This window comes from Amblyomma maculatum, chromosome 2, assembly GCF_055883805.1.
Source record: "Amblyomma maculatum isolate TAMU_Amacu chromosome 2, ASM5588380v1, whole genome shotgun sequence".
In the NCBI taxonomy this organism is placed as follows: domain Eukaryota; kingdom Metazoa; phylum Arthropoda; class Arachnida; order Ixodida; family Ixodidae; genus Amblyomma; species Amblyomma maculatum.
Window position 1 is genome coordinate 176,979,866 of NC_139345.1, and position 18,773 is coordinate 176,998,638.

General features: G+C 46.5%; 1 protein-coding gene across 1 annotated transcript in view; it reads left to right on the forward strand.

Annotated features, from left to right (window-relative positions):
- Positions 1-16,614: 16,614 nt before the first annotated feature.
- Positions 16,615-18,773, forward strand: part of LOC146200505 (4-vinylphenol methyltransferase 2-like) — a 52,544-nt gene continuing 50,385 nt past the window's right edge. Inside the window, exon 1 of the mRNA XM_084592381.1 lies at positions 16,615-17,202. Within this exon, the coding sequence (XP_084448507.1) occupies positions 16,615-17,202 (588 nt within the window). The remainder of the gene's footprint in view (positions 17,203-18,773) is intronic.

Sequence of the window (18,773 nt, forward strand, 5' to 3'; positions counted from 1 at the left end):
GATGTAGAGAGCATCACCACCGGCTGGTAACATTAGGAGTCAACAAAGCTTGTTCTAACATGAATCCTCCCTTTCCATCTGAACTGCTGAGTGCGGCAGCTTCCGCTGAGAAAGACGACGACGGGGCGACGCCGAGACACCTGGAGCGTGTCAGTTTCTCTTCGTGCCTGCTTCTCTCTCGCCGTTCCTACGTGATGCTATAGTGCCTAGAATACTTTGGACAAAACTACACCGGAAACTACCGCATTCAACTTCCGTGCCGCCCGACTACTTAGGCAGCCTCCTGACCCGGAATGCTTTCAGTGGGCACGTCAGCTGTTCGTCCGTCAGAGTTATGACCAACCCGTTCATGTTGTTCACGCAGGTTAGTAACAAATATTCTTCTGTCAAAACCTCTGACCACTGTTTTGTCTAGCTGGCGTGCCCTCGCAGCCTTTGTACTTTCTGTGTATACGTAAAAAAGTTCGTGCTTTCTTTACTACTGCTTAGCGGAGATGTTGAAACCAATCCCGGCCCCAATACCGAACAGTTGCTGAGGGAACTTCTTGACTGTAAAAAAAACATTGAGAAGTGATTAAATGCCATAGAGTCTAAGCTTGAGACCGTGAAAGCCATAGCAGCCAAGTATTCAGATGTAGCAGCACACTGCGAGAACATGGAACGAACGATACAAAGTCTTGAAAAAAAGCTAGTAGATTTAGAGGACAGAAGTAGACGAAACAAATTTACAGTTGTTGGCGTTGAAGAACATGCGGACGAAACACCTGACTCACTAATGACTGTTCTAAACGAAGAAATATGTTTTAAATACCTTGGTGTTCAAGTATCTTCTGTTGAAAGATTGCATAGAATGGGACGTAAGCAGACAAACGAGCCTCAGCCTATCATTCTATCATTCTGAAGTTGATAGACCACCGAGAAAAATCTAACGTGCTGCGTAAATGTCACAAGCTCAAGGGGCAAATTATTTCAGTTTCAGATTTTTCACCAGCGACTCGGCAGATTAGGAAGAACCTTTGGGACAGCACGGCCGAAGAAAGGAAAGTAGGCATAAAAGTAAAGCTTCAGTATGACAAAATTAAGGTTGACAAGCAAATATATCAGTGGAACAGCACTCGGATGGCAAGAGTACCAGTAAGTCCGCTTCCTGAGAGCCCTAAAGAGCAATGACCTAATGCTCGTGGTAAAGAAAAAACGCAACTTCGGTGTCTAAACATTAACGCCCGCAGTATACTAAATAAAACCTCCGAATTAGAAAGTATTGTAACCGCACACAAACCTCACGTTATAGTAATAACTGAAACCTGGCTACATAGTGGTGTCACGGACTCTGAAATAACACCCTACGGTTACAAAATTTACAGACACGACAGAGACTCCCGTGGCGGTGACGTCGCAATACTTTTCGAAGAGGCGTTGGAGAGTGCTAGGTTGCCTGATATTGCAGGAATTGAATGTGTAGTTGCGAAACTTTTTCTTAATGAATGTAATTTAATCATAGGAGGATTTTATCGGCCGCCAGGCAGCGACAACGTCTTCTTCGAAAGCCTCAATGAGTTCTTGCGCGCTTGTAGGAACAAGCGCTGTAGTATGCTCCTTGCTGGAGACTTTAATGTTCCCTCCGTGAATTGGAATGATTTTCCTGAGCCCCTTTCAAGTGCTTCTGAGCTTTTCGTTGATATAGTAGTTCACAACCTTACACAACTTGTCAAAGAACCTACCCGTGTTGAAAACAATACACTGTCAATTCTGGACCTTTTTCTTGGAAATGCCGCTGTAGTCCGCAAAAACCAGCAAGTTCAGGTTTTCGAAGGCATATCAGACCACCAAATTGTCTCCCTAACTTTGAAAGTGAACTTGTATTTACAAACTAAAAAACTGGAAAGGACTGTCCCTAATTTCTTACGTGCCAGTGATACTGATATATTGGATGCACTAGATAGTTCGTTTTTGCATTTCATGTCATGCGTGAATCAAATGAATATACTGTTGATGACCTGTGGCGCTTCTTCAAACGTCTTGTTTTAGAATGTGTGCAGAAGTTTGTACTGTGAAGCGAAAAGTAATGCGGAAACGCAATCCTTGGGTGACAAAAGAAATAGTGCGATTAGAACAGAAGGTAAAAAAGGCAAGAAAACAACACAAGCAACGCCAAACTATTTCCACGAGTAACAGGTTAATTGCTTTACGTGTATTACTAGCTGAAAAAAGAAAAAAAGAAAAAGAATACTTTCAGAAAATAACGCTAAAATCCTTTATCTCTTCCCTCGGGAAGTTCTGGCAGCACTTGTCGCCGAACACGAAAGTTGCGCCCAAACTCTGTATCGATGGTAATTTTATCACTGAGAATGCAGATATCGCAGATGCGCTCAACCAGTACTTCTGCTCGGTGTTTACACATGATGACGATATCAGCCCACACTTTTCAGGTTATGAACACATTCTGCCAATTGATAATGTCACGATTACTCAAGAAGGTGTGTTAGCACTTTTGCTTAATCTAGACACCAAAAAATCCCCTGGAGCTGATGGAATACCGAAACGCATTTCTTTTCCGGTACACCGAGTGGTGTTCAAGATATTTAACTCTTTCAAGAAATCACTGTCAAGCGCGGAACTCCCAGCCGAATGGAAGTACGCAAAGGTCGTTCCCATACCAAAAACAGAAAATCCGTCCCTCCTAACGTCATACAGGCCAATTTCTATACTTGGCACATGCGCTAAATTGCTCGAACACATAATATTCAAACATATATCTGTCTTTATGAATGACAACGCATTGATTGATGCAAGACAACATGGGTTCAGAAAAGGGTTTTCCACCGTAACTCAGCTCATAGAAACAATTCATGATTTAGCAGTTGCTTTAGATAAGCAAAGCCAAGTTGATGCAATATTCCTCGATTTCGAAAAAGCATTCGACCGTGTCTCTCACTCCAAATTATTGCTAAAACTAGGGTCTATTCTAAAGAACAACACCTTAATTAACTGTATTCATGCATACCTGTCTTTGCGGAAACAGTGTTTTCAAGTCAATTATGCAGCTTCTACCTCTGAAGACGTAAACTCAGGCATCCCACAAGGCTCAGTATTAGATCCGCTCTTCTTTCTGATAATCATCAATGATATCGTCAGTGACATAGGCGTCAAGATCAAGCTTTTTGCAGACGATTGCATCCTCTATCATGAAATACGCAGTTCAAACGACCAGGCAATTTTAAACACCTCTCTATCTAAAATGCAAACTTGGTGCTCGAAATGGCAGATGACCATTAACCTTAAAAAGACCGTTGCAATGACGATAACAGGCAAAAAGAACCCCTTAACATTTGATTATAACATTAGCAACCAGTGTTTATCTGTCGTTTCCAGCTATAAGTACTTGGGAGTAATATTTCCATCAGACCTTAGGTGGAATGAACATATAACACACATTTGCAATAAGGCAATAAAGAAACTTGGCTATTTAAGGCGTACGTTAGGAAACACTTCACCTGAAATTAAAACTCTGGCCTACAAAACATTTATCCGACCCATTCTAGGGTACGCCGCGATTGTCTGGAATCCACATACACAAACTAATATCACCAAACTTTAGAAAGTGCGAAGAAAATCAGCTAGGTTTATTTTTAACTCTTACAGCTGGCGCACATCCCCATCACCCCTTCTAGAAGCTGCAGAACTCGAAAGTCTTGCATTTCGACGTTACCGGGATAGGATGAAATTTTTCTATTCACTCTATAATAATCAGTTGGGAATAAATAAAATTTTATATATTCTACCAGCTAATCGCCGCTCCACACGCTCATATCATACCAAAAAAGTTATAGATTATTCGTGCAGGACTAACTCATTTAAAAATTCCTTTTTGCCCGCGTACTATTTGTGAATGGAATGCGTTGCCCGCCGACACTGTTGATTCCCCAACTATTTCTTCATTCTTCTGCGCACTTGCGCCCAATCCATAGTTACATGTGCCTCTCCTCGTCAAATGACCTCATCATGTAAATATTCTCCTGTGTTTTTGTTATGATTTATTCTTCAGTGTCTAGTATCTTGTTTGCTGTTCTTGCTTTTGTTCACCTGAATTGCCCACTCCTGCCAAAGGCCTTTTAACAAGGCTGGCAGTACCTGTAAAATAAACAAATAATAATAAATAAATAACCCATTAATATTAAATACCGATCGCCATATAAGGGATTTGTGGTATCAGTGAAAAAAGCTGCTCGCTGTACCTGATAACGTGAAGCATACACAGTGGTAATCCTCCACGAATCTATGCTATTGCTGCAGAAGATCACGCTTTTAATTAGAACGCACTCTCGCACTGTGCATTGAACATCATCGCCTTCATGAAGGCTCATATGCGCCGCTCTTTCATTTAACCTTGGTAAATTACTGTAATAAGAACAATTGTGTTGATGGTTGTTGTTGGGGATTTCGACATCGTCTTTTTTTTGAGCAGGCCCTGTTAGAAGTGCAATGCTAATTAAAGTTTGTTCATTCTTGAAGAGAAATGACTGGAAAGGTCTACGACCCCTCACACTTCACATAGGCTGATAAATGAAGAAACCGTACGGTACATGGAGTTACACACACCACGCATAATGGTCCGATAAATAAAGAAAACACTTCCCTGCAACGAAAGATTGAATGAACCGCTCCTGTGGCCCTTGGCAAAAATGTGGCTGGCAGTGATCTGTGTCCCTATAAACAAGTTCACTCACAACTGACATGTACATGTACAAGGTGCTGCTCGATCTCTATATAGTTTTGCAATTTGAGCAGCTGACGAGTATGTTACGCGGCAAGGTCCAGTTTTGACATTACGTATTAAACAGCAGTTGCGCAGGATGCACTGAATTGATAGAAGCAGGAATTAAAAAAAGAAGGTCGGAATACAGGGCAAAATTTAACGCCATATTATGAAAGATGAAATGGCAGAGGCAATGTTTGTTTTTTGACCTGTTTCACAATATATTGAGGTTAACAACGTAGTCTGTATGCTGCAAACATAGTTTCAGAGTATGTGTGATATCGGACGAAACACAAAACATTTCCCCAACAATTATTGCCATAAAAATCTCTGTACGTTGTATTGAAACACACATAACTGCTGCAGAGATAGGCGAAATATCTGTAGATGTTCAAAAAAAGGGCGAAAGAGGAAGGAAAAAACATGCTGCGATTCACTTAGTTTTCCTATATTCTGTTCGCCTTGTTTTTTTTTGGAAGAAATGCGTCATGACGAATTTTTTAATCCAGCGCAAATAGCTTGCGCTCAGGAAAAATATTGACAAGTAAAAACCATAAAGAGGTTTCTCGCCGCCCAGTGCGCTCCTCTCGCGTCTGGCCGTCACATCTGCGCACTCGGCGTCGGACGTATGCAGCGCAGCGCTATAAAAATTACAGCAGTTTGCTCCGCTGTGGATTGCCTGCTGCAGGACTGTGGTGATTCGTAAGTGTTCATTTCCTGTCCTGACAGTTCATCCAACTGTCCCTTCTGTTCATTGATTGGACGTCCTCTCTGGCTTGCTCTACACTATGGATGCGACATAGCGAGGAACCAATTTATTTAGGCGCTTAACGTGATTTTCGCTTCTGTCAATAGACATTGCGCTCCACATGCAAGGGTTCATTCTCCCTGCTTTCGGCATTCATGTTGCTATGTTCGATTAAGGCGGGTATGTCTCTTCGTCTCTCATTTATTTCGCTGTGCAGTGTTTTTCACGCAGTAACGGGACTGTGTCATATGAATTTAACTCTGCTTGAGAAAAAAGGTGGTTCAGAACTGCGGGCAGGCCGCCACATCATATGCAGTGATGTCCTTCATACAACGGGTTATCAGATGCTCGACACAACCGACTTGGTGGCCTACACACGGCGAGTGAGCCACAGCTCATACCACAGGTCCATCCGCCATGTACGCGGGTAATGAGGAGCTGCAAGCAGTTGGGTGCTTTTGCCAGAGCTGCAAACACACGCAAATGCCACTTATGCTTCGGAAGGGAATATTTTGGCCTGACTCCTGGCGTTAGCATTGCGGGATGCCGCTTCGTTATGCTGGAGGCTGCATTCGCATTTCACAGCGTGGGAAATTAAGAGCTTCAAAATGCTTGCGTGCTTAGATTCTAGCTACTTGGTACGAGTCTAGCTTGAGCTCGATTTGGGAACTCAATACCCGCACGAAAGTCTACTCGGGTAGGTTTGGGCAATGCAAGAACTGCATCGAAGGGCGGCTGGAAGCGGCAAAGTAGTTGGGCCGTTCAACTGAATTGGAGACCATTTTTACGAGCGCACTTTCCAGCACAATAATAATATTCCACCTAATCCTGTGATGTCACTCACGCCATTCTGGCCGAAAGAACGCACGTGCCGTCGTTCCCGGGATAGTGTGCCGTATACTCCATATTAGCAATTCCTTGCAGCACTAACAACGCTGTTATAAATGAAGAGGCGACGTTTTAAAGCTGCACAGTGCAGTGCCAATATTTAAAATGGCCAATGGTGCATATTGGGATTATACGTTTCAAAGTGCGCATTCACGCCATGCTATCTCGAGCCGAGCCCTAACTCAAGCTGGCATTGCACACGACATTTCTCAAATTTAGGATTGCGATCCAGACCCATGCTTACAAAAGCTTTGAGAGCACCGCTGATATCTGCATTGGAGAAACGCAAAATCATGTGCGTTGACTGCTGTTTAGTAGCTTCTAAAGGGTCATGACCCAGCGCTTTTGAGGGTTGTGGCTCAGAACGTATGACAGTCATCTCTAGTCATGGTCATGACTAACTTTGACTACATCGTGCTTCGACTTACGCAAGTCATGGACTCCATAGTCATGCAGAGTAGATTGCGATCTGACCCACTCATGACAAGTGACTCTGACGTATGGCTAAACTGTAATAACTAACATGTCATGAGTAGGGATGGTATGACATTTATATACAATTTGTCACGGCATACACATTCATGATTGATTACCAGTTTCACCTTAATTTGGCGTCATATCACATGTTACATTTTGCTTCGATGTTTTTGCTTCGAATGTGTGCTTCAACGCTTTGCGGACACATTTTCGCAAACAAAACCAAGCAACCCCTTCACCTTAATAAAACCGTGTTGCCCAAGGCTTACAGCTTGTTCGCAAAGCAAACCACGCCCACGTCTTGCATCATTGTAGTTGATGATATTGCCAGGGGGCGCTCGGAGTGAAAGACGACGTTGAAGTGAGTTGGCTCCGGACTCGCAGGACGTACCTAAACCTTGGACCGTGTAATTCTACCTGTACCGGCTCTGTTAACCTAGCCCCGGTCGCCAACACCATGACAAATCTGGTGGAGGTCAGGTCTGATGTCCCGTACCCCTACGCTAAGCAGGAGTGCTGGTCATATATTCGAGGAAACGCCCGTTCACCGCACTAGCCGCAGGCAACGAGGCCTAACACCTGAGTTTTCCCCCCGGGCATGACTACCAGTAGCCACGACGTCGTCGCAATGCCTGGCGCGACCCCCACCTACGTGACGTTGCAAAACCCCCGCGTCCCAAAGACCTTTCACGCGTACACCTATGAAGACGTCGACGACTGGTTGCAGCACTACGAAAGGGTAGCTACATTCAACCTCTGGGATGACGCCGCACGGCTTCGAAATGTATATTTCAGCCTCGAGGATGGCGCTCGGACCTGGTTCGAGAACCATGAAGAGCAGCTGTCATCTTGGAGTGAGTTCAAACGTCCTCTTGCGGCAAATTACGGAAGCTCAGATCGCCGCGAACGGGCCGAACGCGCTCTACACACTCGGATCCAAATGCCTAACGAAACCGTCGCGGCGTATATCGAAGACATGACGCGCCTGTTTAAGCGTGCGGATCCTACGATGTCCGAGGACAAAAAGCTGCGCTACCTCATGCGTGGCGTCAAAGAGCAGCTTTTCGCTGGCCTGGTACGCAGCCCGCCGAAAACTGTTGCAGAAGTCTTTGCCGAAACATCCACTATAGAGAAAGTGCTTCAGCAGCGAGCTTCGGCACGGGATCCCACCATCCACGCCGCCTCCGTCTCTGCTGAGTTCCCATCGCATAGCATGGACACATCGGCGCTACGGGAGCTCATACGTTCCGTTGTGCGCGACGAACTCCGACTGATGTATGGCACACCTCAACCAGCTCCTTCCTCCATTGCCAGCGAGTTCCGCGACGAGGTGCAGCAAGCGCTCCGGCCTCCATTTCCAATCGGTGAACCTCGCCCTACTCCTCCTCTTACACCACCAGAGTGTCACCGCCCTACATACTCCCAGGTGCTGCAATACTCTCCGCCCTCGTCGCCGTCCCTGATTCCTCAGAACGTAGCTGGGCCGAAAACAGCAGCCCCCGTGATCCAGTACGTCACAGATTCTCGACCGCCTACACGGAAAGCAGACGAGTGGCGTACCCCCGACCGACGGCCGTTATGCTTTCACTGCCGCGAACCGGGTCATGTCTATCGGCGCTGTCCCTACCGTCGACTAGGTCTCGAAGGGTTTTCCGCTGATTCTCAGCGGCCTCGCTACGGCGAACGGCCTCGAGCCGTTGAAGATTTCGTCAATGATCAGGCCGGATCTTTCCGTCTCGTCTGCGGCAATCTAGATCACCGTCACCCAGGTCTCGCCCGTCGCCATCTGCTACGAGTTCCTCATGGGGAGCGCAGGGCCGCTCGCCCAGTCCCCAGAGGGAAAACTGAAACCAGCCCCGCCGGGATGGTGCAGTGGTAAGACGCCCGACTACTGTGCCGGAGTTCCCGGGTTCGAACCCGACCTCGGCGGCTGCGTTTCGATGGAGGCGAAACGAAGAGGCGTCGTGTGCTGTGCGATGTCAGCGCACGTTAAAGATCCCCAGGTGGTCGAAATTACTCCGTAGCCCTCCACTACGGCTCCTCTTTCTCTCTTTCCACTTTCATTCCCACCTTCCTCCCTTCCCTTACGGCGCGGTTCGGGTGTCCACAGAGCAAGTGTGACAGTTACTGCGCCTTTCCCTTCCTGTGAACCAATTTAACTTTAACTTTAACCTTCGGGGGTAGGCTCGCTGGACATCACGGCGCGGGAGACCCCCATTGATGCGGACACGGAAAGACTACGCATCGACATTGGAAAAGTCCGCGGTTACCGATCATAACGCCACCTCGATGCCACCACGACGCACCTGCAACCACGACGAATTGCCGGTGGGGCATATGACGCAACAACGCACCCGCAACGACGACGAACTGCCGGTGGAACGGACGCTGCAACAACGCACCTGCAACGACGACGAATTGCAGGTGAAGCAGACCGCGTACGCTGACGCAGAGCACTCAACGACTCAGCCTGACATTCACGAGCAGATTTCGTTGGAAATACCCGTAGTACTGGATGGTCGCCATGTTTGAGCTCTGTTGGATACTGGCGCTGATTATTCTATTTTGAGCAGCCAGTTTGCCGCAGTTCTCAAGAAGGTTTTGACTCCGTGGACTGGCACAAACGTTCGCACTGCGGGTGGTCATTTGATTACTCCCCTGGGCATGTGCACGGCCAGAGTTCAAATTCAAGAATCAACATTTGTGGTAAACTGCCTTGTTCTGAAAAGCTGTTCGCGTGACCTGATTCTGAGCGTAGATTTTCTTCGTGAATATGGCGCAATTATTGACCTCCGGAATTCTAAGGTCTCGTTTTCTACTGAGAAAGCAGTGGCCCTCAGCGGTGCAAAGCGACCACTCAATGTGCTTCGAGTTTATGAGGACAGTGTCACTCTGCCACCCCGAACCAGCACCTTCGTTAATGTCAAATGCAATGCCCTTAACGATGATGACGCAATATCCGAAACTAACGTATCGTTACTGTTGACACAAGGAGTCTGCGTGGCTCGCAGTTTGATCCATCTTAACTGTGGTCAATCCAAGGTACTTGTTACAAATTTTTCCCACGAGTATCGGCACCTTTCGTATCGGAAAGCTACCTCCGTAGCTTTCGCCGAACGCATCTCTGATGTCTCCGAGTGCTTGTCCACAGAAACCGTGCCACCGCCCACATCCCTCGACAATCTCGATGTCAGCTCAGAGCTATCGGTCAGCCAGCGTGACCAGCTGTTTTCATTGTTACTCGAATTCAAAGAGTGTTTTGCATCGTCGTCAAAAGTGAATCAAACTCCCATCGCCAAGCACCAGACCGTGACGTTCGATAATGTGCGCCCAATCCGCCAGCACCCCTACCGCGTCTCTTCGACCGAGCGCGAAGTTATTAGGTCACAAGTTAAGGAAATGCTCGAAGATGAGGTTATCCAGCCTTCCAATAGCCCGTGGTCCTCCCCGGTCGTTCTAGTTAAAAAGAATGATGGCACGTTACGTTTTTGCGTCGATTACCGCAAACTGAACGCCGTAACCAAGAAGGATGTCTACCCCTTGCCGCGGATTGACGACTCTCTCGACCGCCTTCGGCGTGCAAAGTATTTTTCGTCCATCGATCTAAAAAGTGGCTACTGGCTGATTGAGGTCGATGAGCGAGATCGTGAAAAGACGGCCTTCGTCACACCCGACGGCCTTTACGAATTTAAAGTTCTACCTTTCAGCCTGTGTTCAGCGCCGGCCACATTTCAGCGGATGATGGACACTGTCCTCGCCGGCCTTAAATGGCAGTGCTGTCTAGTCTACCTAGATGACGTGGTGGTCTTCGCAGAATAATTTGCACAACATCTTCAGCGCCTGCGGTCAGTACTCGAAGCCGTTCGATCCGCTAACTTGACACTTAAGCCACAGAAATGCCACTTTGGCTACCGAGAGCTTAAATTTCTCGGCCATGTCGTCAGCGCCGCCGGCGTGAAGCCCGACCCTGACAAGATTGCTGCTGTTGCGGGATTTCCGATTCCACGTGACAAGAAAGCTGTTCGCCGATTTCTCGGCTTGTGCGTTTTATCGATAACTTCGCTGATCTCGCTGAACCGCTGACTCAGCTCACCCGGGGAGACACCCCTTTTGTTTTTACTCACGAGCAAGAAGCTGCTTTTGCCGAGCTGCGTCTCCGTCTCCAATCATCGCCTGTTCTAACCCATTTCGATGAGCAGGGGGAGACAGAAATACACACCGACGCCAGTAACGTTGGCCTTGGGGCGGTTTTCGTGCAACGTCAAGAGGGTGTTGAACGAGTCATCGCTTATGCCAGCCGTACTTTATCCCTACTGAACTACTGAAAACTGTGGTAGAGCATCCGCCTCGCATTCGGGAGGTACGGGGTTCGATCCCCAGTACCGCCGGGTACCCACCGGTTTCCAATGGGTACAAGATTTCCCCCGGCCTGGTGCTCGGCTCTTCTGGGGTGAAATGCTTGGGAAAAGGGGCCATGAACCAAACATGTTGGTTCAAGAAAAATGGCGAGGCATTCCTTTTCAGTCAGTTAAGGGAAGAAACATACTTCTGGATAAAGTACTCCATAATCAAGTAAACTAGGTAGATTCTGTTATGTCTTACAACGCGCACACTGCGAGTAGAAAGCGCCGCTGCTGTGCAGTTTCTACTATCCGGTACGCAGGTGCTCGGCAGCAGGCGTTGGCGTCTTTGGTAGGAAGCAAATTAGGGAAACAAAGAAACAATTAGGGTTAAGGGAATAAATATACTTCTGGATAAAGTACTCCATAATCAAGTAAACTAGGTAGATTCTGTTATGTCTTACAACGCGCACACTGCGAGTAAAAAGCGCCGCTGCTGTGCAGTTTCTACTATCCGGTACGCAGGTGCTCGGCAGCAGGCGTTGGCGTCTTTGGTAGGAAGCAAATAAGGGAAACAAAGAAACAATTAGGGTTAAGGGAAGAAACATACTTCTGGATAAAGTACTCCATAATCAAGTAAACTAGGTAGATTCTGTTATGTCTTACAACGCGCACACTGCGAGTAGAAAGCGCCGCTGCTGTGCAGTTTCTACTATCCGGTACGCAGGTGCTCGGCAGCAGGCGTTGGCGTCTTTGGTAGGAAGCAAATTAGGGAAACAAAGAAACAATTAGGGTTAAGGGAAGAAACATACTTCTGGATAAAGTACTCCATAATCAAGTAAATTAGGTAGATTCTGTTATGTCTTACAACGCGCACACTGCGAGTAGAAAGCGCCGCTGCTGTGCAGTTTCTACTATCCGGTACGCAGGTGCTCGGCAGCAGGCGTTGGCGTCTTTGGTAGGAAGCAAATAAGGGAAACAAAGAAACAATTAGGGTTAAGGGAAGAAACATACTTCTGGATAAAGTACTCCATAATCAAGTAAACTAGGTAGATTCTGTTATGTCTTACAACGCGCAGACTGCGAGTAGAAAGCGCCGCTGCTGTGCAGTTTCTACTATCCGGTACGCAGGTGCTCGGCAGCAGGCGTTGGCGTCTTTGGTAGGAAGCAAATTAGGGAAACAAAGAAACAATTAGGGTTAAGGGAATAAATATACTTCTGGATAAAGTACATCATAATCAAGTAAACTAGGTAGATTCTGTTATGTCTTACAACGCGCACACTGCGAGTAAAAAGCGCCGCTGCTGTGCAGTTTCTACTATCCGGTACGCAGGTGCTCGGCAGCAGGCGTTGGCGTCTTTGGTAGGAAGCAAATAAGGGAAACAAAGAAACAATTAGGGTTAAGGGAAGAAACATGCTTCTGGATAAAGTACTCCATAATCAAGTAAACTAGGTAGATTCTGTTATGTCTTACAACGCGCACACTGCGAGTAGAAAGCGCCGCTGCTGTGCAGTTTCTACTATCCGGTACGCAGGTGCTCGGCAGCAGGCGTTGGCGTCTTTGGTAGAAAGCAAATTAGGGAAACAAAGAAACAATTAGGGTTAAGGGAAGAAACATACTTCTGGATAAAGTACTCCATAATTAAGTAAACTAGGTAGATTCGGGTCGTATGTAAGACTGGAAGCGTGCAGAGCAAATCAGGGAACAAAGGCGAGTTCAAGACATTCTGTTCGAAATCAAAAAGACGAAAAGGGCATTGGCAGGACGCGTAGTGAGAAGTGAGGACAACCGATGGTCGCTAATGGCAAAAAATATAGCAAGGGAGGGCAGAAGGTTAGGCAGGCGAATGCGATCACAACGTTCACGAATGTGGAATTAGCTGGCACAGGACCAGCTTAATTGGAGGGATATGGGAGACAAATAAAAGGGTACTGCGCACAAAAAGACAAGGACCAGAAGTGAACACCACTGCTCATGTGGTGTTCACTTCTGGTCCTTGTTTTTTTGTGCGCAGTACCCGTTTATTTATCATGATTGGCCGCCCAACGACGCTCTCCTAACGATATAGGAGAGGCGTTGACCCGCAGTTGATACAGTAGGGCTGGCGATGGTGATCAAATGAGGAAAAACGGTCATCATAAAAGGTGTGAAATAACTTGGCTCTGATGCGCTCCTCACGCTGGTGCCCGCATTCCTGGGAGCTTCTTGAAGACTTGGCGCACTGCATGAATAGAGAACGCACATCCAACTTAAAATAGTTTTTGTAGATCACAGCTTGAAATATATGTCAAATGAACGCGCATGTGCTGTTTACAAACGTGCAGCTTTATTTATATAGGTGCACAGTTGAGTGAAAGGTTTTAATCAGCTAAACTTTGAAAAAACGATAATACTTTTGTTCGGTAAATGCTGAATCACGCAGTACCGTATTTAAGTAATTCATTTAGGTAACCCGCAGACAATTTACTAATAAGCAATAGAAAAATGGAGGAGCTCACTTAAGCTGCGCCGTTAAGGGTATGACGCGATAGTGTTTCCACTCGCGAAGGTCGTTTTTCACTTTTAAATTTTTTCTTTCATCTTTAACTTATAAATTTCTTATAAAAATACTTAGCATAATAAAGCATTGGCTGTCCATTCTGAGCAGTTTGACACCTTTGAAGGCATTTTTCAATCATTTCAATTAAATTATTAATGAATGACACTGTGTAAAGTTTCGTAAATAGCATAATTAGGCATTTACTTTTAATTCTGAGAATTTTGAGCCCTTTGAACCCCAGTTTTAAAGTTCTTTTATTTATTCAATTCATTCATTCATCAATAAATTAGTGATATCATTTACTCGTCATAGCCTATCACAGAGCCTCCTCGATCGAGTTACATTGACGCCATTGCGTTTCGCCTCCACCGAAACGTGGCTGCTGCGGCTGAATTCGACTCCAGTAAACCCGATTCAGGCGCAGAGCGTAGTCTTAACCAATCAATCAGTCATCAATCATTATAACCACAAACTACCATGATGCAACTTTTTACGCACCTGCCGACTATATGCCACACTGGGAGCCGGCTGCTACACCAATAGTTTTTGACCGAACGAGCTTTATAAGCTATCACTTAAAAAGGGAACAGCTGACATCGAAATTAACAGACAAGACCAAGAACGTTATATAGGCGGGGTTCAGGCTATGCATGTTGGTTGGCCGGTATAGATTTTGAGATAAGGTGTAGACGGCCACCTCGCCCGCACCACTAATGTATCGCAGGTGCACAGGAGGAATATAAAGTTAGGATCAGGGCTGGAAAAGTAATAAGAATAAAATGGTCTCAGTAAGATATCGTGCTGTTTCGATGTGGCGAAGGGATTGGCCTGGTAACTGGTTGTGCTGTCTGCACCAAACCAGTCTAGCGGAATTTCGAGAGGCGCCTGCCCATTCAGCAGGTTCACGATAGCTGGAAACGCCACACGCATGCGTCGCGACTTTTGGGGCCCACGTGACCAGGTTACTTGCTGCTTTTCTGTGGTTCTGAAGTCAAAACATAGCCGGATGCTCAGAATCCGCACCCGCTCAGTATAAAGGATGAAATAATACACTTTTTTTTCGCACACATTAGTCCTATAGCATGTATTTACGTCAGCTGGACCAATACACTGCTTTTTAAAGGGTGGGCCAAGAAAAAAATTTGGCGCGGTTGCCGTTTTAAAGATCCCGGGGTAGTTGACACTAATCTTGAGCATTAGAATACGGCGTCCCCCATAGCCTGAGCTACCTCAGGACTAAGATCTCTATATTCCACCACCTCCATCCATGCTTTTCTTCTACGTCTGTCTTTAGCTATCCGCCCACACTCCCTCTTGCGTACCAACCTACCGATCACACACCCACCCAGTTCCGGAGCTATCCATTATTCCAGTGGTTCTCGGTACACCCCTTGTGAACCTGTGTAAATGGTGGGAGACCCTTTCAGACCGGGGGAAGGAGGGGGCCGATGCTCCGCGACGATCTTGTGCCACAGTTTCGGAAGTTTAGGTGGCGGAATTTGGATTAACTCAAGGCTAAAGTGGCTTCTAAAAAACGCTTACCTGACAGCCAGCGCTCCACGGTCTGCAAAGGCGGTATGCATGCGGCTAGACGGAATTCGGCTTCTCCCAACATCGCACTGCTAGCTCGTCGGACACCCGAGACGGGTTTCTTCGCATTGCAGCCGCATCCATCAGTGCAGACAGAGCTCGACTTTGACCGATGGTGGGATCAGCACACACCGTGGACGCTCCTCCCTCTCTCTTACTCTCTGTTCCCCCCTTCCTCCTTCTTGCGCTTCCCGATTACGCACTGCTGTCGTGTTTATTTCGCTTTGAGGGACTAAAGTCGGCTTTGAACTTTCGTGATTTTAACCCTACAAAACGGTGTTCAGTCAGGCGAGAGCTACAGCGAGACTTTCTTCTTTTATTATTGCGTGAGCGTGGCTGTCGCAGAACTTGAAAATCGCTTCGGGTATCCCTGGGGTCCGTTGATACGCATTTGAGAAACGCTGCACTATTTCACCTATCCATTTATCCTTCCATCACGCTCATTCTAATACATGTAACATACGATGGATAAAGCTCACAAAATTTTCATCGCTATTGTGATGGCTTAGCCTTTTGCATTTCAAGACGTTGCGAATACCCAGACACAGCCTGTTGAGCTGTTCTCAAATATGCAAGCTTTATTTAGCAGAGCTGGAGGGGGTGTTTTGCGAGAGAAGTTGAAAATTCAGTCGTCGAGATGGAACAACGATTTCATCCGCTTCCAGAGTCACAAGTCATTTCCGCCCCGCTTTGGGTCGTCAGTGCAAGATCACTGTTTAAGAATGGTCTTTCCAAACTGTCTACAGGACGCAGGCAAGCTGCAGGCACAAATTTTAATTGGCGCCAGCAAGGTTTAGGTACAACTAGTAAAACAATAATAACGCCTAGAATCTCGGCCTGTGAATGCAGTACTGGTATGCACTCTGCAAAGATTCGCTATCATTGTGAGGCTGCCTGCTGGAAGACGAGCACTCGAGGCGCCATTTCAGGCGTCGTCTTATAGCCAGCGACAAACATCACGAGTTGCACGTACATTGCTGTACATTACCGCGGCCTGATGGTACATCGATGGAAGGAGTATAATGTTATCTAAACAGGTCCTGGAATATATGGGCTGTTCGTAGTCATATGACATCGTTTGGCCTGTCACATGCAGTAGGCGTGGTTGTATCATGAGAGGAGGGGGGAGGGGGGGGAGACCGGTGTGTTTAATAATCGACTTACGGGTGGGCCCAAATGATTAATTGCTTTTGTTTTTCGGTTTTGTAGACTTTTCAGAATATCTGCCAACGATCAGGGTTTAGTAGAAGTGGCGCCACGCCTGCTATATTGAAAATGGCCTCTGAACACGCAACTGATCATGAAACCCTGAGGCCGCTTGAAGATGTCGAGTACGACCCAGATGCGTACTCAGGAAGCGCCAGTGGTTGCTTTCAAGCAGTTTCAAATGCACTCAGTTTCTACAACGCCACTTTTGAGACCACCCAAGATGGGCCAGAGGAAGACCAGGACCAACAGCTCAAGCAGCAGCAGTTCCTTGATATTGGCTGTGGATGTGGCCGTATGACAAAAGAGCTTCTTTTACCAAGTTGCCCAGAGAACATGCGCAGGATTGTTGCTGTCGACGTATGTGCGAGCATGGTGGCGCATGCGCGTAAGCATAGGGCGCACCCTAAGATATTGTATGAGCAGCTGGACATTACAGGTGATGTCACCAAGTTTAAGCAAAACCATGGGCTCTTTGACCGGGTTTATTCATTCAACGTGTTCAACCGAGTCACTGACCAGGCTACCGCTTGGGAGAACGTGGCGAGTCTACTGCGACCTGGAGGGGAGTGCCTCCTCTACTATTCAGCGTGGTACGTTACACCCGTGATTTGGAGGACGCTGGCCCAAAGAATTCAGTGGAGCAAGTTTGAAAAGGTAAGCTCACATCGAGGCCTTTGAAGTTCTGTAAAAATATGCTGCAGATATTGTAGTAAACGGACGCTGAGTCGAGCTGCACGGAATCAACAAGCGTTTTATTGGAAGACTGGATGGATGGATGGATGGATGGATGGATGGATGGATGGATGGATGGATGGATGGATGGATGGATGGATGGATGGATGGATGGATGGATGGATGGATGGATGGATGGATGGATGGATGGATGGATGGATGGATGGGTGGGTGGGTGGATGGATGGATGGATGGGTGGATGGATGGATTTTAGGAGCGTCTGCTTTGAAACGGAGCGATAGCAGTTGCTATCATACTCATTGTCCCTCCTATATCTTAATTACTATTCTAGATTGGTTAAGTATACCATCATTCTATTTACTGAATTTTTCTTTCTACATTACCAACATTATATCACTTTTCTGCTTTAGAGGCCGTAATCTTCCAATTGGTTTTTGCTAACTTCCACCGCGGATTCATTCACCCGGCCACTGGTATCTCTAAACCCCAGAGCTTCAGGAACAGTGACTACGCATGCATCGACTTTCGGATGGATACCACTACATTCGAGTATAACATGGTCAATTGTTTCTGTGGATTTACCACATACTGCACATGTGTCATTTTTCTTGTTAATTTTCTTTTTGTAGCTGCGTGTTCTAAGACACCCTGATCTAGCTTCAAAAAGTAGGGCACTGCTTACTGAGTTATCAAAGCAAGCTTCCTTCCTGATCTGCCTTTTCCACTTTCGGTATAGTTCCACGCTCTGTTTGTGTTCCATCGAATTTATCCAACTTTTACCTTCTGTGTTTTTCACCTGTTGCTTAACACTCTTTATTCCTTCGTCCTTGTGACCTGCACACTTACTGGTTAGTTTTTAGCTCTTTTCCTTCATTATGAGCCAAAGCTTTTTAGGTATAGGTATTTAAATACTTTAGCTGCCCATCTGTTACTGTCCAAATTCCTCAGGCGTTCCTCAGATAATATTTTACTCTGAGCTTCCCGTACATCGAAATATGCCCAGCCCATATGTCCATGTACCGCCTCATTTGTGGTTTTGCCGTGGGCACCCAGAGCTAATCTTCCGACGGCTCTCTGATTTATTTCTAATGTCGACTGTACTTCTGATTTTAGGCACAAAACCGCGTTTCCAAAAGTAAGCCCTGTCACCATAATCCCTTTCCAAATACCCCTCAGAACCTCATATCTGTTGTATCCTCATAATCCCCTATTCTTCATTATCCCGGCATTCCTTCGCCCTTTGGCCTTAAGTGGTTGCTCATGCTTTTCAATGTATGCCAATCCTTCGTTTACCCCTACCCCGAGATAAGTATATTCTGCCACTCTGGGTATTTCATCGCTTTGTATTTTAAGACCCTGATCAGTTGAGCCGTTGAAAATCATCAGACCCGACTTAACTGCGCTAACACTGAAGCCTAGCGTCCCCTTCGTCTCCGCAATACTTAACAGAGTTTTCAATTCTTCCTGACTTTTTGCTAGCAGCACCATATCGTTTGCATACATTAAACCGGGAAGGCGCTGCTCTAGCGCCC